General features: G+C 39.9%; 1 protein-coding gene across 2 annotated transcripts in view; it reads left to right on the top strand.

The window, feature by feature from the left end:
• Positions 1-23006, top strand: part of KIAA1328 (KIAA1328 ortholog) — a 173348-nt gene that overhangs the window by 65619 nt on the left and 84723 nt on the right. For both annotated transcript variants that reach the window (XM_035310300.1, XM_035310301.1), the window contains exon 6: positions 2956-3083. In XM_035310300.1, the coding sequence (XP_035166191.1) occupies positions 2956-3083 (128 nt within the window). The remainder of the gene's footprint in view (positions 1-2955; positions 3084-23006) is intronic.

The following is a 23006-nucleotide window of genomic DNA, read 5'->3' as shown; positions in this document are numbered from 1 at the left end:
AATTTATTCTGTAAAACATATAGTCCTTGCAGTATGACACGTAAATGTAGTGTTGAAATCTTAACCTTTGCATTTCTGAAGTTGATTTTCTTTTGTCGTGTCCTTCCCACCCCCCTGAACAACCTAAATACTTTATTAACAAACTGCATGAAGTGTATTACTGGGATATGTTCAAATGCATATTTCTTGGATATAAAAACACAGTTTAGTGAAATGCCAAGTACCACTTCTCTCAGGTAACTAACATCTTGTAAATCCAATATTTGTGCTCCTAAATGGATAAAGAAATATCTGTGAGCATTTAGGCACATGCAGTTTTCTTGTGGAATGCAAATCTGCAGGACTTGTTGTCTTGCAGGTTTTTTCACCCTTATAACAATTCCTGTTTCTTTTTTATAAAGCAGATTATAAAAGTATTTATCATTACCTATGTATTTCTTTGGAGACCACATTCCCATCGAACATGTGTGCCCCCATTGTATCTGAAGGACTTAAATATTTTTGTGGCAGTGTTTGTTGTTTATTGCCTGGCTAATTTGTAGGGGAGAAAAAAAGAAAGAGATCGTCTTGCTGCTTTTAGCAAAAATTCAATAGAACGGAAGAGTAAGATCTAATATTAAAGCTTTTTTAAAGAAAGTATTCTGCAGTAAATGTACCAGCACATTATGGAGAATTATCATAGTTAGAGCTATTATACATGTGCCTGCAACAAAAGAACAGTTTTTTCTTTTATTTTTTTCCTTCCCCATTTGAAGCTTGATGTTTACTTACTTAATGAGCAAAGCAGGGCTTTGGACTATGGTGGCTGTAACAATATGTTGCTTAATGCAGAGTCATTGTCTGAATGAATGAGATTTTAATCTTCTAATACAGGAAGTTTTAACCATGGTTACATTGCTGATGGAATCTTCGAAGAATTTCAGAAGTATCGCAGCTGCCATTCAGGCTCATATTAACTATTGCCCTTCTCACTTGTTATCCCATAACTGGCTCTTGGACAATTAGAATTTGCTTTCCTAACACTAATTTTGCATGTCGTGTTTGTAAGCCATATTTTAAATAAATTGGGCAGCTGCAAGTAAGAGGTGGCAGCATCACGTGCACAGCAGGCGCTCTGCAGTCGGTAAAACATGATTTGGGCATCTCTCGTGGCACCCGCGCACCACGTGTGTATGTGCTGCTGTGAGGGCAATCTCGCCTGGCTTCCAGACACGGCCGGTACCAACGTTATGGTAAGAGTGCGAGTGGGTGCACGGCCATCACTCGTGACCCCGGGGCCATTTTGGGTACTCGTTCTGCGTGCCAGCAGTGTGCTAGCTGGAGGGAGAAGAGGGTGAAATCTGTTTGGTGGGGAAGGGGCTGCTGGAAGCAAAGTGAATTAAGAGGGCTGTAAAAAACTGATAAAGATAGGACTGTCTGTTTTTATATTCTGCCACATAACATGGGTTTAAATGAATTTCCCTATAATTTGTCTTCAAATACCAACATTTAACTCTTAGGCAGTATAAATGAACTGGCTTTTTCTAGAGTAAAATTCATGCCCTGCGTCCAGGCTAATATGTTCACCTACTATAAACATTACTGCCTATGGTTACAACCGGAATAAAAAATTCCTTTTATATACATCATAGCTGGCAGAGACTCCTGAGACCACCACAAATCACTTCAGCCTTTTGGTGCTCTCTGACGAAATGAACTGAAATGTAAAACAGCCCAGGCTTCAGGCAGGCTGACTCTGGAAAGCAATTAGCTTGTTTAGACCATTGTTTGTATCCTCCTGTACTTCCAGGTGCTGAGCAAAGGTGGACTAGGAGCTCTCCGGATTGATTTAAACACTGGGCTTTAATAACCTCCCATTCCTTCCTTCCTAAAAGGTTTTGCTCGTTCTCTGTGTAGCCTTTCATTTAAAACAAAGCAAAACAAACAAAAAGAAAACCTGGCAAGTTCCCCCTTCCCCCAAAAGAACAAGAAGAAGGAAAGGGGAAAAAAAAAAAGGGTCATAACAGGGAATAACAAAGCAGTGAGTTATTTATGCAGCCATGATTGGCAAAAATGATTGCAACATGAATTTGCCCAGAAGCAATGATTAGATCATAAAAATGTTAAGGAAATCTGTAACTCAACACCATTTTATAGATTGAAGAAGTTTTTGTTCCCTACCTTAATTGCGGTGACTTGTTATTAAAGTATTTATTCAGAGTAATCTCTTTGGACAGCGAGCCCTTATCCCATCTGCATGCATAATTAAAAGTGAGGGGGGAGAAGGGGGAGCATAAATGGTTTACCATGCTACATGAGCAAGGGAGGGAATTACACAATGACAGGTGAAGAGCAGATTTATCTCCTGTTGGAATTTCAATGCTGCAAGCAAGGCAGGACACTGTTGCTTGCTAATATCCTTGCAGACACCACAGTTGCTGCTTCTCCAGATTACTGTCCAAAAATCATTGCTGGTCTCTAAAAGGCCTGTAGCGCTGCATCTGTGGCTGTGGGTTTTTGAGCCGTCAGTGCTCAAGCAAAGAGATTGGATTTGGGTATGTGGGCTTGTGAATCCTTGCCTCTGCTTAAAAATGGACTATTTACTTACTTGGCTGGCTATTTATTTATTTATAAATAAACATTGGTAGTGTCTGGCTTTGCTGAATACAAATCAGAGGGTTGTAATTGTTCCAACTGAAACAATGTCATCACCTGCCTCCTGCTGCTGTCCCTTTTCCAATGATAAAAGAATTTGGTGCAATTCTTCTTTTTCCACTCTCTGAACAGAAAGAAGGTTGTACTTGAACATCCATCTCTAGACAGATTTATCATCATTAGGCAGTACTCAAACACATGGTATCTGTTTTTAAATTGAACTGTTGAGGATCTAAATCGGATTTACACAGAGTAAGTTGGTATGTATTTGACTCTAACTATTCACGAAACAGTATTTTTCCTTAACTTCTGATGTCTCACCTCTCCAGCAACAGTACAGAGAATGCCAGGAACTTTTGAGCCTTTATCAGAAGTATCTAGCTGAGCAACAGGAAAAACTAACGCTCTCCCTCTCTCAACTCAGTGCTGCCAAGGAAAAGGAGCAGAAGGTAAGCTCTTTTTTCCATCTCCCTTTTTAATGACATCTCCAAAACACCATCTTTCTTCTCCTGGAACTGTAACTTGAGTACGTTGTCTTGAATTTACGATGTTGTTAACTATTTAGTGATAGGTCTCCCATGACCTTCCCTTAATACGCGGATTACAGGAAAACAAAGAAGCAAGTTTTGGATCAATAAAATGGGTGAAGTTAATTGACCATGTTGTGCAGTAGGAACCATAGGAACCCATGCCTTTGCTAAGCAAAAAGATAAGATGCTCTTCTGTTTTCTGTCCTTCTGTTTCTTAAACAGTGAAATAATTACAGTCACTATAGATACAGCCTTCCAAATTTTCACTGTGGCTTTTGATGACTGAAAAGGAGATTACAGATGATGTGTTTGGTCAATAAGAGCTTTCTCAAGTCTGTAAGGCAGCCCATCTGAGCTGAGCTGTTTATAGAAGACCCATAATTATTTATGCTGTTTAAAAACAGAAGACATTGACTAGAGATACAATGTGTTAAATTAAGTGGTAAAATGGTTCTCAGATGTATATGCAGAAAGACTTGAAGATGTGGTTGCTGAGATTTTTTTCTGATAACTAGATACTTGATTTGTATCCCTGCTGATAGCAGATGATACCCTGAAAATTAAGGCAATTTATGCAAGTGCTCTACCTAATGTTTTTACCTGCTATTCTCTTTCAGTAGTTTCCATTAGTAAATCTCCATTCAGAGGCTGTCCTACCATAATTTTTTTTTTTTAAAGACCATGCCTTTTTTAATAGGTTGGGCACTACATCTTTCTTTTGCTGATGATTATTAAAGACTTCTGGTATGGATAGAGGTAAAGTCATCAGTGCAGGGTGTCCAGGAGGTGGCCTGACTCTCGACTCTGCTAGCAGAACTGCACAGACAGATCCTACATCCCAGAAGCCTGTGAAGGCAGGGCTGCACTTTTAATTCTGTTCAAGAAGCAGGTAGCAATACTGACTTCATTGGCAGTAGGAACAGGTTATTATGTTTTTTTTGTTGTTGTTGTTGTTTGTTTTGTTTTCGATTATGTTGCAGTTTGTCAAGCTTTTGGCCTTATAAACATTTCATTTCTATTCTTTTATATTATTATCTGCCATCCATTTTGTGGTGGCTTTGAGTTCAAAGCAAGAACCTTTTAGTTTCTCTGAGAATGGATGATGCCCGTGTTCTTGCCTGTGATACGCAATCCGCTGGGGTTCTCAGTGGAAAACAGTCCAGAGGAGCCCATGCGGTCCAGCAGAACTGTGACAGCTGCGTTTGGGATGATGCTGTTACTTCTCTGAGGCTGAGCTCTGCTTGAAATCTTTCACCTTTAGCATTTCACCTTTAAACACGATTGTAAAGGCAGGTAGTCTAATTCCACCCACAGTTCTAATACAGAGATATAGATAATAGGAAGCCTTCAGCCTATTAACTGTCAAATTAGCACCTGAGCTACAGCAATCCATGTTCATCTCTTGTTCTTCCGTCTTCCTAAGCGCTCTGTCAGTGTACATACAGAGCCTTCTCTGAACTTGTTTTCTGACTTCATGTGCAAGTTCTATCAAGCTTATCTTTGATCCCAATATTTCTTTATACTTAGAGGCACTTTTGTCCACAAATGCAAATTCAGGTATTATATCTAGCTTTGTCTTGACATTTTATTTACAGTACCTAGTGTACAGCTCCAGCCTAGCAGGTCTGAAATTACCCTAGCCTTCTTGCCCTGTGCAGAGCTTTGTAGGCATAGATAAAAACTGTCAAAGCACGTTTCAGCTGGTCTGTCTCATAATTTGCAAAATCTCTGTAATGTTCCTAGCTTTCCTCTTCAATTTTCTCTTCTGTGTAATCCTGGTGATCATGGAGCTGTTTATTTCTTGAATGCATTTGGCTTTATAATTTGTTACCTTTTTCCTTCCAAACAAATGCTTCATGCTGTTTCTCCTCACAGCTCAAACTGTGGAGAGATTTGCAGGATTGCCTCAGTGCTTCAGTTCTTTCCCTACCACACTCTTCCATGTCGTAGCTATCAAAAACAAACTGAAGTTGCTGGGCTGCTTTTTGGACCATCATGCTATTTCCACACACATTTTTTGCTGCTCTCTTTGGTCACTTGTCTTAGTAACAGAACTGTGAACTCTTAGGGTCATCGTTGGTCTCTCCTTTTATTCCTTTTGAGTGTTGTCTTAATACAGCAGTTCAGACAAGCCTAGGGCTTGCATTTTGGTGTCCTTGCCTCATCAGGTAATGTCACAGAGGGGCACAGCATGGAGGGTTTTTTGGGAGGTAAGAACTGGGGGGAGGACACGGCTAAAACGTTTCCTCATGTTCTGAGTGCTCCTTATTCCTGCTCTCTCTGCCCTGCTGAGACTGTACAGTCTCCCCCATATTTATTTTAAGGTGGAGTTTGAAAAAAGCCATCTTGTTTTGGTATTAGGCTAAGGGAGGTCTTCCTGACTTCTGCTTGAATCCTTGACCATGGGGAATCTTCTCTATTGTTTGTTTTGACTGGGTGAAGGAAATTCTGGCTGGCTGGCTATAAATCAATAGATACCAGCTTGCTACCTGGTTTTCACTTCTTTGAACCCTCTAGGTGAGGTAATCACCCAGTTCAGGTGTCCACTGACATTGCAGGGGCATCTGTGCGTCAGTGTAAGATGTCGCTCTGATTTTTCCTGTGTCTTGCAGAAAGACGGGACTGCACAGTTACAGTCTGTACCGAAGCATGGCTTGGTTATCCCTGTTATGAGCTGTTCTCTCTTGTTTCTGTTCATTTTTCCTTTTTTTTTTTTTTTTTTTTTTTTTTTTTTTTTTTTTTTTTCCTACTTGTTTGTTTTGATTCATTCCTAATGCTACACCTGTATACTGATCCTGACATCACTTGCTTTTTGTCTGTCTGGCTCCCTCATTCTTGCTGTACAATAATGCTGATGGTGATCTCCCCTTCCCCCGAGCTTAGGAATTTGAAAGCATCTCCTTTTGGTGTCTAAATGCCGGGCTTCATGTTAGAATAAGACAAGTAACAGGTCAGGAGAACTGTGGTGTTAGCGAACTGCGGTGGCATTGTTGCAGAAAGGTGGAGTTGTGCAGGAGGGAAGCGACTGCAGTAGCTGGGCACATGTAGCTGAAATGCAGCCCCGGTTCTCAGCTGGACTGAACTAATGCAGCTACTTTGGTGTTTGCTTTTATTTTTGTCTGTTTTAGCATCACATAATGGTAACAATAATTCTGAAGTCACGTTTTCCTCTTACCTGATACTGCTTCTTTATAACAAAAGCTAGCCCTCGAAATTTAAAGGAGGTGGTAGTGACATAAAAATGGGGGGGAAATGGTGGTGAGATGATTTAAGACAGAACTCTCGTGGAGTCAATAATCAGTAACTGGAACATGGAGCTTCCTTTTTTGTGAGATAAAGTTAATTCCATTTGAAAAGATACTTAAGGTGACATGAATTGAATTATTCAAACTGGCCTTCTCAGCATTAACTCTAGGTTAATATCTCATGATACCTCTGGTTTCATTACAGGAGTTCTAAGTACATAACTTTTTATAATAAATTCAATACCTAGAAGCTGAACTGAAATTGGTTTACCTTCTACCAACCCATAAAAAGATGCATTAATTGTAAAGTGAATATTAAAGTGGTCACTAAAGTTGACTCAGACAGATTCAAAGAGATAGCTCCTGTGTAAAGGAAGTGAAGAGCTCTACTGAACAATAGGCTTCTGCCCTGATGTTAATAGAAAATACCATCCGTATTAAAATGTAGTTACATCTCTAGTATCAAAAATGATTTTTGAATGTTCTTGCTGCAGCTCTCAACTGTTCAGTCTTGGCCATTTTCAGATGCTTTACACGGAGATGTAAAGAAAATTGCCCTTGTTCTAGGTAATCAGGTCTGACCTAGTTATACAGTTGCTGCTTCAATGCCATCTCAAACAGTGGCAAGAATCCAGTTTACTTTGGCAAGTTCCTGGCTGGTGAATTTGTACATGTTCTGCAGCATAGGGTGGGACTTCACTCGCAAGAATGGGACAGGAGGCTGAGTTTTTACAGGACTGGGATTCTCACCTAAAAAGAAGGATAATACCTGACGGGTAGTCTCAGCTTTGCCTATTGGCCTTTGAATTTACACGTACAGATGGCAGCTTTTGTTTCTTATTTGTAGAAGATTATCAACACATCTGCTAACTCCCTTGATTTACATAGGTTCTTGTTGCATATGTGTTTTAAGCTTGGGTTCTTCTCCCTCCCCTCCCCCTCCCCCCCATTTGTAGAAATGCAAGAGGTATGGGGTGGAGTTGTAGGCAGAAAGGAGTATCAATAAATTATTTTCAGTGGGATATCTGCACTCACCCCTTCCTGTATATTATGCCATCTGTCTCCTGTTGTTTGGTGTTTATATTTCAGTAATGCCAGAGGCCCTCCTCAGGAATGAGGTACTGTTGTGTACTAAGCACTGTGCAAGCATACTGAAGGACATGGTCTGCTTTAGGAAGATTGTAAAATCTTAAGAAGATTAGCTTTTTGGGAGGAGACTATTTTTTTTAACCTTTTTTTTTTAAATGTTGTTATTTCTCGTGAGTTGCTTGTTCATCTTAAACATTGTTGACACAGTTGTGGTATCATTTCACAGTTAAGTCCAAAGGAAGCCTTTTCTTGAAAGGACTACAAAGTCTTGCTTTCTTTTCATGTCAGTGACTAAAATTCGTGTCCATATCATTCTCATTTTTTGCCTTAATAACGGTAATTATATACTAAAGCTTCAAATATTCGTTATGATAAGTTTTTCTTTTGAAAAAAGATATTGAAACAAGTCAATCTTCAGAAGCCTTTCCTTTCTGATTTTCCCCAGGCTTCTCCATTCCTCTTCTTTCAATGTGAGTCACCTTTAAACACACTCTTAGTTCGCTTAAAGAAAAAAAAAATCCAACATATGCAAAGGGTTTTGAATGCTATAAGGTAAAACCTGCATGATAGAATTTACTTTGTCTGTTTACCCAGCTGTACTGGAACAATGGATGAGCCCATCTGAAATATACTTGAGAACTGGGATAATAAATAAAGAATTAATTTGCCTGTTGTCCCAGAGGTATTGGAATAATTTTAGGAGGCCTGACAGAGACAGAGGTTTAGCTTGAGTAAATACTGGGAATAGCCTTTCCTTACCTGTGTTACTTTAGGCAAAACCTCTGATCTCTTTCTGTGCCTCTCTTATCTGTGAAAGGGAGATAATGCTTTTTGTCCTCATTCATTCTATTTTCTGCTGAGGAAGTGAGGTTTTGGGAATCTCTTCATGTGTGCTCAAAGTGTTTACCAATATTTCAAGCTTAGTGTCTGGAGTAGGCTACCATGTATAAGGGAAAAAAAGGCATATGTTTTCCTTTTACCTCTAGGTTACTTGTCCTACTAGATTTACCTTTCTTATCCAAAAAATGTTAAAACCAAACAGCAATGGAGATGGACATAAATATCTAAACTAAAAGGAAACATCAGTTTTGAAATACCTGTGTATTGCTAATATTCACAGTGTGGATGTTACTTAGGTGGACATTCATATCTGCTGCCTATTCTCCCATTGAGGGATAAACCTGGGAAGAAGGCAATGCCTTCTCTTCCAGCAAAACACTCCATTCTCTTAGCCTCATAAGCTTTTGATGATATTGCTGCTATTGTCAAATGATATCTCTGGACTTGGAGAATTTGAGAAATCTCTAGGACTGACTGTTCTTTGAGGACCTCCTATTCTTGAACACCATTTTACAGACTCCTAGGTAAGACGTTTCTGTTCCTTCAGTGTAACCCTTATAGTGGCTCTTGGGAGAGAGCTTTGTGACCACACTCGCCAGCATCCTCTACATCTCATTTTGAAGTGTGGGTGAAGATTCTTCAGTGAATGTAAGGTCTCTCAGGACTGCATTTGCAGTCAAGATTTTATAATTCCTTGAGGAAGCAAGCTTCTGTTCTGCCCTTTGCTCTGTGGAGTTAGCTATACAAGTTCTTTATCACTGTCAAGCAAACAACCCAGCTGTCTACCAGCATGCTGGCACTTCTAGTAGTATAGTCCGTTCGACCTATGCGTGTATTTGGTTCTGCTGTCTTTGGCCTTTTTTTGAATGCTGAGACTCTTGAAAGTCAGTTTCTCGTGTACATCCTATATCCTTGACTTACCAGTTTCTGGTATCAAGAAACCAGACTTACAAGATTCCTCTAAGCATGGCAGGTCCTGTGTGTTGTGATCAAGATTACATGTGTGAATTTTCTGACTTGTTGAAAACTAGCCCTGGAGAGATTCAGAACTGAACTGAACCAGGAACCTTGTTCAAGTAACTCTGAAACTGGCCTTTCTTTGGGAGGGGTTTGGAACAGATGCCTTGCAGAGTTTCCTTCCAGCCTGAATTCTTGTGTGATTTTATTCTGTGTTCTCTCTTCCCCATCCCTCTTCAAGAGAGAAATCATCATGTAAAAACTTGCTGTAAGAAGTGAAAATGATTCTGGGCTAATATCAGTAGTCCTACAGCTGGACCCTTATTTCTGAAAGTCAAAATGATTGGAGATGCTGTCTAGCTATTGAAAAGAATTAGAGGCTGTAGACTCGTCTAGAACTTCATAACCTAAATGACTTTACGCAGAAGTTTAAATTCCGGATAGTGGGTGTGATATTAGTGATTATTATATTGGAAGGGAAATTGGTTACCATCTCTTTTGTGCAAAGCACACATTTTTGTGTTTTGATCAGGTTGCTTAATTTGAAATGCCTTTGTTTAATGAAGGCCAGGTTCAGGGCACTCTAGGTTGGTCTTCACATGGCAGAAAGATTTCTTGTGAGAGCCAAGGCTGTAATTTTCTTTCAGCTAAGAGGGTGGGAATTCGTTATCTGTCTGTACCAGGATGATTGCCTGCAGAAATATCTCTTTGAGTTGGTTCTGAATACCCTAAGATTTAGCTTGAGTTTTTCATTTTGAGCTGCAAGAAGTTTAAACTTAAAGTTTGTCTGATACACAGCTTGCCATTTGAAGTTTATAAGGACTTTCCTGGACTCTCCTCCTTGGATTTTATCCACTATAGAACAAATTTTAAAGTTCTTGAGTCAGCTTATATGTCTATATAAGCAGAATATAGCTGGTGTGGTGACATCAGCAAACATTATGCATCTATGGCATTTATTGCAAGATTGTGTACAGGGTGGATGCAGTTATGGTTTAGAACAGCCTGATCACCTGTCTCTCAAGAATTATTTTATTAAGTGCCATTCCATAGCATTTTTTGGTTGCCATCTAATCATGGCAGATGCCAGCAATGTCTGAAATGTCCTACATTCAGGTTTATAGCAAATACCTGTTTCTCTGTTTTGGAAATTCAATTTATGATTTCAGTTTGGGGCATATGCAGAAAAAGACCATGCAGACACTCAGGAGTATCATTAACCAGTGATGATTCATAGTACCATCAGCACAAACAGGGATAAACGAGTTACTTTTGTCTATGCACAAAAGCTGCCAATCTGAAACTGATGCTGTCAAAGCCAACTACATAGATGCGTGGCTTCTCAGGGCAGCAGAGCTATTTCCTAAGCCTTAACGCAGGGGACAGGATGTGATGTTCTCTGACCCATCTCTGAGGTCTGGATTACCCAGAGGTTGGTGTCTGCCTAGAAATGAACAGTCACTTCTAGTCAATCTGTAATAGGTATGTGTGATTCCATGTTGTCCTTCCCCATCTGTCTTCCTCTCCATTAGCAGCAGTACTTCCGTTGGCTGGAGCAGGCCAAACATGTTTTCAGGATGGATTCTGTTTCCAATGTGTAACTTCAAAAACTCCTTTAACTTTCTGGAGTTGGGTCATGAATGTCAGTACCTTAGTTGAAGATTATCAGTTCACAGTATGTCTGATGAATGTGTCTACTCTAAATCTTCAGATGGAGGACTTCTCACAATGAAATAAGGACCTTGGTGCCTCCTATGGCAAAGTCAAGGACCCACTCTTGCAGGCTAATGTTACTTTTAAATCTCAGCAGAAGAATTTTTACTCAGTCATATCAGGAATGCCATCTGAGTCAGGGGGCACTCATGTTCGTGGCCAAAAAAAAAAAAAGCCTTAATTTTAATAGAGAACTTGTTTCATTAAATACCTAGGTTGGCTGCAAATGTAGAGTACCCTGTGAGCTATTGTGGATTTCGGGTGACAGCTGTGGAGACTACTTCTCTTCCTGAGATCTATACATTCATCACATAAACTTTCATTCAGACAGTGCTCCACTGTTACCACAACTTACTGGCACAACTCCTCTTTTGGGATTTTTATCCTTCAGTGGTTCGTTCAGTCAGGTATTCCATGACTCCAGGTGGTTATGATTTTGGGATGGTTGTTAATGTCCCTCATAATGGGTGTGTACATTTAGGTGTGGAGTTGAAGGAGACTGTACAGTTACTTTTGTCTGTAACTTCTTCATGAAGTGTGTGTCTCTTTTGAGACCCTGGAGATTTTGCAAGTGATCCACAGAATCCACAGACATCAGCCTTTTGCAACATTATCTTGGGCCCTTTGTGTGGATTCTTTAGCTTCAGATAAAACCAAGAGCCAGTGGGATCTCTGGAGCAAGTCCTTTTTAGCTGAGGAAATAAGAGAATGGTCTTTAAATATTTAGGCTTTTTATTTTCGTTTTATCCATGGGAATGTCATTAAAGGGACATGAGAGGTTTTGATTAATATTTTTCATTACTTTTGCTGACCATGAGAGTTTTGCATACAAGTGAACTACTGGGACTGCTGCTGTGGTCTACCAAGTAGGTGAGGGCTGGCAAGCAGATTAATTGGGATCTAATTCTGTTCTGTTGCATCTTTTGCCATTGAGTTATTTAATTGCTGTCTGGCTTTGTTTCTTGTTCTTTAAATAGGAGATGATGCCCACTGTTTGCTAGAGCATGTAAGCTCAGTGAATTTGAAATGTTATGTAAATGCAAAGATGAACTGTTGATTTAGTTACGAATTTAAGATAATGTAAGGAGAGCTCAGCTGGTGTGGGACTTTCCTGTACATAAGTTAATTCCTGTAAAAAGGCTGTCTTTTTGCCAGTGCTGGTTTAAGAAGAACAAGTGCTTAACATGGGGAAAAGCCTCCAATGCTGTATGATACAGGGCAGATACACACGTTGTATGATTCTCTTCACGGGCATGTTTATTCATCAGAGATAAAAGACATCACATAATCTGAAGTGAAGAATCAGCACTTCTGCAAGTAAAACACGAGAAGAAAACACTGGAGTCTTCTATTAGCTAGACACACACCTATGCATTCTTATCAGCTGTTTTTTAAGCATTAATTCTATACTAATGGTTTAACCAAAGTACTGTCATTGTGACAATGTGCTTATTTATAACTATAGAATTAAATGTAGAGGAGTACAGATTGAAAATATATTTCGTAACTTGGAGATTTTGTGTTTTGTTAGGCTACATAACCCAGTGAACACTAGCATATTAGAAAGTTACTTCCTGATACCGTCTTCCTAACTGTGTGTGTGATAGCCTCGGGCAGTCTTGGGTCCCTGTGCAGAAAGCAGGAGTGAAGGTGAGCGACACCTCCAGAAGGTGACTCAGATGCAGCTCACGATTCAGTTTAGGTGAATCCAAGCACCTTTATCTGAAATCCTTGTTATTGGATCATATATCAAGATACTCCTTCTACTTTTTCATGAATGATTAGATAGCATCATCACTAAGACAATGAACACTGATCACAAAATTGCTCAATCCTAAGTAATAAGACCATATTTTTTTTTGATGTAGCATGTTGTTTTTCAGACACATCAGTGATGATGTTTATTTAACTAGTCCCTTGCATTAAAATTTGTAAATATTTTAAGGGTTCCTTTTAATTTGTCTTCAACCTTTTGGACCTGCAATTCTGAACTTCTGTGTGGGAGAGTATTTCACATGGCAGGCTGCCAAGCAGGCATGGCAAAAATGGAGATGTTCATTCAGTCCTTTAAACTTTTTTACTAATAGGAGAATGCTAATGGCTTGGTATTAGAGACAAGTACTTCTGTTACAATAAATTGGTAATAAAATGTTTAAGAGAATTATGGAAATCTTTTGAAATGTCAGAAACATTGTAAAATGAGCTGGTTGTTTTTTTAAAAATTGAACAAACAAAAGCTCATCAAAAATCTTTCCTCACAAAGTTCCCAGTGAAATCATCAAATTTTAGTTCTGGTGCTGTTGGTGAAAGAACCTTTCTGTATCACCGTTCAATGGACAGGAAGGTTTGAGACACCTGAGCTGAGACCTAAAGGGGACTCTCCAGCCACCACAGCAGATGAGCCACTTGTCAGCAGGTAGGGGGAGAAAAACACGCACCCTACCATCTTCTGGTATCAAACAGGGTTCAGTTGTTTGGATAGCAGATGCAGTGTCTCACTATCTTTGCTAACAAACACAGGGCTGTGTAAGGCCAGGAGGCAGCTGGTACAGTGTGACAGCCCCTCTGGGGCCAGGGGACACGGTGCTCCTGGTGCCTGCACAAAGCCTGGCCCGGAGCTGGGAGCTGCTGCCACAGCACAACCCTCACAGCCACGGGACGAGGAGGCTTCTTTCTGTGACGGTCACGTCCACGTAATGAAGACTTGCAGGAAGCTGGTCCTCCCAGAAGCTGGTCCTCGCAGTTAAGATTTTTACATGTATTTATCCCTTTTCACAAAGGGGCAATTAAACTCCCATAAGTCTGCCAAATTTATTACATTCTGTCTGCCTAAATATTTCCTGTCATTTCAGTTGAATGTGGCATTTTCCGGTTCTTTTTATCTTACAACTGCTTAACTGTCACACGTTCTCTCTGAGCTGGTTAAATGTCAAGGGTGGAATAAATTATTATTCACATACTGTTATTTGTACAACTGTAGTATTTGGGTTGGGGACCAATATCCCCTTCTACTAGGTAGGCGTAGCACGGCCCCGAATCTGAATGACGGTCACTGTTCCAATCACAATGCCAGTGTCTTGTAGCATTTTATTATCATTTGGAGATGAAAGCTGCTTTATAGATAAATGTAGGATGATTATATTGAGTATTACTTACTGATACATATTTCTTGCATAAATTTGAGTTTCTATTTACATTGCTTCCTGTAAATGCCATTGTTAATAGAGTTCTGACATCTTATTTCCCTTATTGCTGTCTCAGTAGCATTTTATTTCTGATGTTTTAATAACTCAGTGTAGACTGAAAGGATAAAACTGAGGGAATTGACTGAAATAATTAGACCCTGATTTGTCTGGCTGTCCAGCACCTGACAAACACATCTTTGACATAAACAGAATGAAACATTTTTGCTATTAACCACTTACAAATAGCTATTTTGGCAGAGCTTTGAAACTATTGAATTCTCAGGGCATATTGTGCTGGGTAAGGCACCAATTCAGGATTTTTCTTTTGCCTTTGTGACTCCTCCTTCCTGTCTGTGTTGAAGGAGAGTCATATTTAGTAGCTTCACAAAAACTCAAAAGCAGTTAGTGTAGTTATCACCCTAACAAACTGAGTATTTCTGAGAAAGTGGAAATGTTCCCATTTCAATTTCTGGTTAATGACACACTTGAGTATGGGATCTGAAATGTCAGTCTTTGTATTTTCAAACCTGTAGAAACTTGAATAAAGCTTATACATAAGAGCAATCAACTCTGATAGCACTAGGCTAAATATCGGTTTCTGAAAATAAATTTTATATGAATCTATTCTCCAGACAATTTGACTTTTAAATGTTTAAAAATGTGACATCTTTATATAAGTGAATACAGATTGAGGCAGGAGCTATAAAAACTTGAAGTTTCCATGCATCACCTACTTTTCACTATCACCTGTTAAACAGCACAACTAGGTACAATGCAGGCTTTACTACTTACCATTGCAATAATTTACTGCCCTCCTGACCTATAAACAGATAACTATTACCATGACTTGATACTGTTAAATGTTTGGATACATTCTCAAAGGTAATTCACGGTTTTAAATATTGTATGTGTGAAAGGTTTTATAACCAAGCATTTGGAAAACGGCAGCATTACATTTCCTTGAGCAGTGTTCTGGGAGTAACGATTTGTCACCGCAGCCTTGTTACACGGCTTCCTGAGCAAATGTCCTCTCCTTTCACCTCTTCCTTCAGTGCTCTAAACTTACGTAAGGACCACTGAAAAATTAATTAAGCACCTTCCTTTTTCTCAGTGCTTTCCTACAGCGTGACTTCACTACACTCTGCCTGCAAAAACTTTTCAGTGACCTCAGTTATTGATTTACACTTAAAACTTCACTGCAGTAAAGGGGGGATGCTGCATTAGAGAATCTGGGACTTAAAATAAGTGGGTCCTTGTCCTACATCTGCTCCTGACTTGCTCTGGGACCTTTGGAGAATTGCTTCAACTTTCTGTGCCTACGCTCACTTGTGTGGTGAAGTTAACAGTGCTTCCCACCAATTATTGTAAAGCTTTTCAAGTTCCGTACATGAAAACGGAAGGTACAAAGCATTGTCGCTTTTCATAATGGCATTACTGCTTTACGTGAAAGTCCTTGACAGAGGTAAGCACAGCTGTTCTGGAGTAAGGGTGGTGAATCCAGTCTCTTATTTATTTTTTTCTACTGCTAAGAAATAAAATAGTCATAAGAAGCACTTATGCAAAATGGAAAACCATTTAAATGCCAGCAGGGTAATTAGTTTCCTCAGACTGCTGCTTTTGAAGGCTTCTTTTCCCTTTGGTCAGAAATAAGCCCAAGAACCTCAGGTGAGAGCCACGGTTTTCATATCTCAGCAAGCTGATTGTGCAGTGATGTGTCTGAATGGTGCACATTCATGGAAATCAAAGTGTTAGTGCTGGGTAGTGACTACGCAGTGAGCTAATGACCAGCAGCCTCTTGGGGAGGTCCACTCCGTCGTTGTTACAATTGGGGTTTAGAAAGGACAGGAACAGGGGAAGTAGTCCTGGAGCACGCGGACCAAAAGGGAAGTCCCCCTGAAAGAAGAGCGCATGGAAAAATCTTGCATGACTTGCTGGAGACTCATCTGTTAGTGGGACCCGGGGTGCTTAATCCTCACTTCTTTTATTAATTTAATTTTTAAAGCTTGTTTTAGGACGTGAGTGAGAAGTGGGCTAATAGTAGCTGGCAAATAATTTACTCAATAAGCCAATATAGATGGAGAGTGATTGAAGATAAGCAGAAGACCTCTGACATTTACATAATGTTTACCGAGAGCACTCGTTGTAACTTGTTTGTTACAGAAGTCATTATCTGGAGATTAACAGTAAATAGGGGAACGTAAGACAAGAATGAGAAAAAGACAAAGGGTAGAAACGGGAGATGTGTTTAAGCAGAAAAACAGGGAGATGATGTAGCCATGCTCCGTTGCTGGTATTTATGGACTATGATAATGCTGTCTCAGTAGAAGCTCCCAGGAGAAGAAGAATTCATCCAGGTTATTGTTTCTTGAGAGGGTAATCTTCTCCAAAAAGCGTTGTGGAGATTATCTGTAAGTATGTGTAATGTTGGTAAGAGGGCTTTGTGAGATCCAGAGTTGATATTTCTCTCAAACTTGGAAGAAACTCTGACATTTACTTTCTAGAAGTATGCACCTTTCCTACGCAGTGGGTGTCATGAGTTTGCTAGGTTCAGTTTCCCATCAAAGATGAGAATACTTTCTTAAATGAAAAAAGGTAGAAAAAAGGCTTTTATGATTTTGTGGTAGGCTGTAAAGGGGATGTGGGTAGCAAATAAAATGACTGGCAGAACAGTAGCAAGTTTGCAATACAGGTCAATGAGAGGTCCTCCTTAATGATAATAATTGTTAGGAACACTTGGAAACATTTTAAAATACAATTAATCAGTCTTGGGTTTATAAAGACTTATTATCTGTCAGACTGAGATTTCCACATAGCTGTAATTAGAGAGCTTGTTTAGTCTGCAGAAGATCTCTGCTGGAGTAGTGAAGGTTAGAGTGTGTCCGTGGCCCACTTTTAAATCTTTTTTTTTTTTTTTCTTTTTGGAAGCATGTTGGGATTTGAGGGTGTAGTTACGCTGGATTACTGAGTTAAAATGAGTTTTTTTTGTACATCAGAAGCAAGCACTACACATTCATGGTTCTACTGAAATGTTTTATTTTTATTTTTTAAAAAGTCCTTTCATTCCTCAAACACTCTTAAAATCCTCTAACAAGATAATAACTGTAACCTAACAATTTTATATGGATAACCTTTTGTAGGCCTTACAACGTGTTCAAGCAGAAATGGCAGGTTGTAAAAAAAATTATTGTAGTTGCTTATATTGTGATAGTGCTTAGAAGCCCAGGATCTGTTCTTTCAAGTACAGTGTGAATATTAAAGGAAAAGATGAGATATCTGGCCCACGCCAGTGTTCTGCAGAAGCAGAGGTTGGTGCTTGCACTAGCAAGGAGCATCAGCCAGGTAGTGGCATCAAGCATTTTGGCAGAGGGACCTTTTGGCAGAGGGACCAGGTGGTCTGCTAAGAAGCGTGGTACCAGTTTGGCTGCCAGGGTCCTGAGCCTGGAAATATGCACACACTACTGAGAGAACTGCCAGGGTGTGTGAGCTGCTGCGGTAAACTAGAAACAAAAGTAGGAGACTTCCTAGCTTGTGCATTTGTGTCTCTGCAGAGGTGCTGGGAAATGGAAGGACTACAAGCGTCAGTCCTGGAGTCACGAAGGCAGATGCTGCATGTGTATATAAACCACTGTTCCTGTCCTGTAAAGCTTACAGTTTGGGCTAAAGGCATCAGAGAAAGGAAGGAAAATATATAGTGATGATAGGAGAGATGGCGAGACAGGGTGACCACAGAAGCATATTGCCATGCGTGCTTGCTGACTGCACAGCAGCGCTCTGCGCCTGCCTCACTGTTATCTTCCAGCAGTAGTAACCAGCAGTTGTTGTTAGCCCTAGCAGGGCTTGCTCTTCTGATTACAATCTTGCTTTTTTCCCTCTGCTTGGATTCCCATGTAATTTTAGCAGTATTCTTATGGAGAACTGTTAGAGCAAGATAGGAAGCGACTGTTTTATGGCAGCTGAAATCCTTGCTGGAAAATGGCTTTGAGCATTCTCTTTTAACCTGAGCACTTAGCACGGTATTTGTGGCAATCAAAAACGCAGGAAACGAGGAGGCTTTGTTGCAGAGTTAATGAAGAAGATTTCAGCGAACACAAACCCTCAGTCGTAGCTATGCTAGCAATCAGAAGGTGCTTATTTTCCCATCTTTCAATAAGTTCTTACCTGCTCGTGCACTCTTACGAGAGCATTTTCCATACGTGACAGATGAGGCACGGGGGAAGGGGGAGGGGGCGGGTCAGTGGGATCACATGCTGGGTCCCTGGGGAAGAAACAGAATCTTTATTTGTTGGTTGATATCAGAAATGAATTACTTCAGGGCATGCCTGTGCAGTGCTTTGGTCAGGTACCTGAGCCTGCTCCAAATGGACTGATATGTTGTACCGCATAGTGGTATTAGCTCGGCTCCCAGAAGCAGTAGAGCTGCATCAGTAATTAGTTCTTCTCAGCAAGCTTAATTAGCAGGCTCAAGCAGATACTGCACTGACATGGATACTTAGCTCCTGGTTCCCGAGCCAGCTTAAGTATGCGTGCAAGAGCCAAGCGCTGTGCAGTGTGGACTTAAAGTTTTGCCATCTCTGTTGTATTTCATTTACAGAGCAGAGTTTGTCTCTTTTTGAACTTCTCTCCTCAAGCTGTTGTTACAACCAATGCCCTTAAAGATCCCTTGCACCTGGGAGAAAAAGGGCTGCTTTAAACAAGGCTAAAAGACGTCTGATTAGAGAATAATCTTTTTGATTAAAATCCATTGGTTAATTTTTCAAATGAGTTTTCATTGTTTTTATTACTTTTTTAAAAAAAAAATCAAATCCCATTTCAGTCATCTTTTTAGGCAGGAGATGATTTATAGAAAATGATCTGAGTGTTTATTTGAACATCCAAATGCAATAAATCTGCTCAGTATTTCAATAGCATGCTTATTAATAGAACACATTATTCTGTTCAATATTGCGTTGTCTTTAAAATTTAGCAGAGCATTAGTAGTAATGAAACTGGTTGAAATCAATATATCCCTGTTATGAAACCATCTGCGTGAGGAAGAAAATTCAAAAATGTGCCTGTAGCACGACAACTGGATGATAATTGCATGAAAGGTCTTTAAGGAGAGACTTTCAGGGAAATATTAATTTCCTAATTTAGGATGTATGTAGGTCACAATGAATTAATTTTAACAGAAATATTTTCAGGACTAAAAAAATTCACCAAAAAGTACTTTGATTGCAGAGAATGAAATTTTGGTCACACTGGCAGTAATGAAATAGCTCCAATTCATAGGAGTAGGCTTTATAACTACACTAAATGTAATGACTAAAATGAGTATTGTGAATATGGCCCAGAAAATATCACAGATATTTTTCTATTCAGTTGCAAAAATTGTGTGGAAAAAAACAAACACACAAAGGAAAACTAAAATTAGATTTAACATTCTCAGCTTGGCAATCTCGTGTTTCCATTAAACATATGGGCCAGAATTTTTATACTTAGGCATCTAAAATTAGACCCCCGAATAAAAGACCTGATTGTAGAAAGTGCTTAAGCTCAGTGTTTGTGGAGATGCGCATCCTAGTTCTGATGGTTTAATTTTAGTTTTCTTGGTGGGTTACTGTCACGTCGTTGGACTTGGTGTCGCCACAAGACGTCTACTTCTCTTGACTTGAGCGTGCAAAGCGCCGGTGAAGTGGGCGTGGGAGCGTGCCCTACCTACGTGTATGCATCCTACGTGTGCCTTTTCAGCACAGCCAGTGGTGGCATTGGGCTGCTGTGATACAGGATCTGTCTCACTGCTGAACAACAGCACCCAAGCCCCAGGCAAGAACCCTCTTCCCAAGCTCTGCCAACGCTGCCACAAAGAGGAGGAAGTGTGCTCCTCTGCTCTCTGTCATCCTCTGCCCTAGGAGCTGAAGCTCTTCAGGAAACCTTGTCTCATGGTGCTTTGCGTGAGGTGGGAGAGCAGAAAACGGGTGCAAATGGAGAGGCTGAGTGATTTACTGTTGAGATACCAGTGGAAGAGACAGATGAGTGACAGCGTTCCTGCTCATGAACTCACTAGCTCTTTCCGTTCCCTAAGATGTTGAAATGTAATGAAACTTAAACATTTTTAAACAACTTTCAGATTAAATTTTAATAGGAATGAAAAATGAACAATATTCTTACAAGTAAGAAACGGTCTTCATTATTTTTTAAAGTCTGTATCATAAGGAACAGCACCATTAATAAGAGCCCTGAGTTTTTTATATTATGTACACTGTTCAGATAGAAATTTAACAGGGAATTTTAATGAAATGATGGCAGAAATCACATTTTTATTACATCCCTTTGCAGAATATTTCCTGTGAGACCAAGATAGAGAGAGGCCAAAATTAATGGCTTTTCATAGGAACTGAGTGATAAGTTATGGAAAGCTTATAAAGATAATAATTTTAGGCTGCTGTTTGGATAGCTAAACAGCCTTATAGAGAATTGCTGCTTAATAGACATATCATGGGAATTAAAGACATTTGGCTGTTAATTTGTATACATATTTTGGTATGGGACCGTAAAGAGAAATTCAGTTTATACTTGGTTTGCCACTCTGCAGAGGGAGGGGAAGGATTCGCTCGCTGGATAGTTCCTGTCGTTCAACCATGTAAGAGAACGCAGAGAGCTGTCAGGGGGCTGCCTCTCTTCCCCTTTTTCTCCCCTCTTGTGGTTTTTAATCTGAACGTAAGAGAGCATGATAAGATCTTACCATGGTTTTGTTCTCATTAAAAATTAAAGAAATTGTTATTTTGGGAAATGAGAGTTATGTTTAGGGAAAATAAGCACCAAAAATATTTATGAAAATCTAAGCAATCTAGCATATTATGTTGACTTAGAGTCAAGCTTGTATTGCCCACTTGGCAAATATATTTTACCATATTGCCGTACAACTATAATAATAAATGAACATATACTAAAGCCCCCTATCCACTATGGCAACTGGCGTTTTAGAAGCACTTCACGTGCTCACTTTCCTGTATTTTAAATGCAGATGTTCATCCAACTTTTAATACCAATGGGAGGCCCTGTTCAAAACCTGCATTAGAGTGAAGCACAAGGTGGCAATAAACTTAATTCGGGCTTTTATCTTTCTTGGTTCCACCTCAAAGCTTTTAAATATTGCAGTTCTGAAGTGCGAATTTCTTTTGTGTGAGTCATTTCTGCGAACACCTGTGAGCGGCTGGGTTTAATTGGCCTACAGCTGGCGCTGATTGTGTGCGCAGGGGCTGGGGGAGGCACCGCCTGCTCGGCTGCCTTCGCGGCGGGCATCATTATCTCCTCGCCTTCCTTTTCAGCTCCTTTTTTTCTTATAGGCAGGTTAGAAAGGTTTAGGGATTAGGGACTGGAAATAGAAGGGGCTCCAGCGAGATTTGATGCTTCTTGGATGAAGTCATTTCGGCAAATATATCTGCATGCATCAACATCTTATTGAACAAGTCGAGCGCAGGTTTGCTAACCTCGTTAGTTGATTTGCAATACTTCTGTAGCTTTCGTAGAGGTGATGGTGCCAAGAGCCAGGGAGGCTGAAGTGCATGGCAGTCACAGTGGTGTGGGAGAAAGGAGCAAAGATTTTAGGCATCCCCTCTCCCTGTCACCCACTGGCTATTTAATGGAAGGTATCCCCCTCTGTATGGCCGAAAAGAAATAGTCCAGTGTTGTGCATAGACGTTTCTGATGGGATGACGTGGGTTTAGCCATTGGTGGTCTCATTTGCATCCCAGCTTTTTTGATCTTAATAACTTAGTTTAAATTAGCAGTCCTTTAGTTTTCTTAAGTGTCTCATGCACATCCTACTTTGGAACAACCATTGCTCTGATTTTGATTTCTGTAAGTTAAGTCCAGAGTTCAGTGCTGGAATTACAGACTCATTTCATACAAAAAACTACTGCACACCACTTGTTTCAGAAGTATGTATTTAGGCGGAAATAAATAGTTTTTTATCTATTGTTGCTTTGTGATAGATAAGTACAGTTTTCTACCTGTAGGTTCATTGTGCTTTGCAGATGAAGATGAATTATCCAGCCTGCATTGGAGAAGGAATGACAGAAGGGAGAAACGTAGCCAAATGACTTGAACTAATCCAGAACATCCTAGAGATTGTACGTCCTAGCGCTAAGGAGAAGAAAATAGCCTCTGTATGGAATATTTTATTCACAACAGGAGCAAAGCAGGGTTTCTAAATCTTAATTGAAAACTGCGAACAGCCTCGAGCATATAAATAGGCCTTTTGGATTATAATAGGCCTTGTAGTCTTCCTGTGTCCGTTACAAATGGATTGTAATTTGGGAAACTGTGTAATTTGTGAATCCAGAGAGTTTGTTGCATCCTCTGTTGCCAAGTGTGTTTCTATTAGGCGCTCGTTGCATGTGGCCTGTAGGGGCCCCTGATGCTACTGCGTTGAGGATCCTGCCTTTGGGGGCTTAACGGCCTTCTGCAAGGTGAGATTTACTCTAAAACAAAAAGACCGTTTAAGTGGCCATGAAAAGTAAGTAAATGCCTTTTCATTTTCATATGAAAGCAGCACTGACCCCAGCTAGATCTCTCCTTTTATGTGGGCCACAATCTTGCTGATGATTGACTTTGTTCCATCAAGAGGCACACAACTCTTCAGTTTTGAAGAAGCAGAATTTCAAGACGTAAATGCGTGTTGGGTGCAAACAGAATATTGGAGTAGGAAGTTAATTTAATAACTTCTTCCAATTTTAATCCTTGTTTTCTCCTCTGTTGCTGTTTATCTGGGACTCACTGCTACTGTTTATGTTAAGCTTGTTGCTTTCCTTTAAAATGCTTTTCTGTGCAGC

Source organism: Oxyura jamaicensis, chromosome Z (genome assembly GCF_011077185.1).
Source record: "Oxyura jamaicensis isolate SHBP4307 breed ruddy duck chromosome Z, BPBGC_Ojam_1.0, whole genome shotgun sequence".
NCBI lineage: Eukaryota > Metazoa > Chordata > Aves > Anseriformes > Anatidae > Oxyura > Oxyura jamaicensis.
Note: the sequence above shows the minus strand (reverse complement) of the source record. Positions and strands in the feature narration are given on the sequence as shown.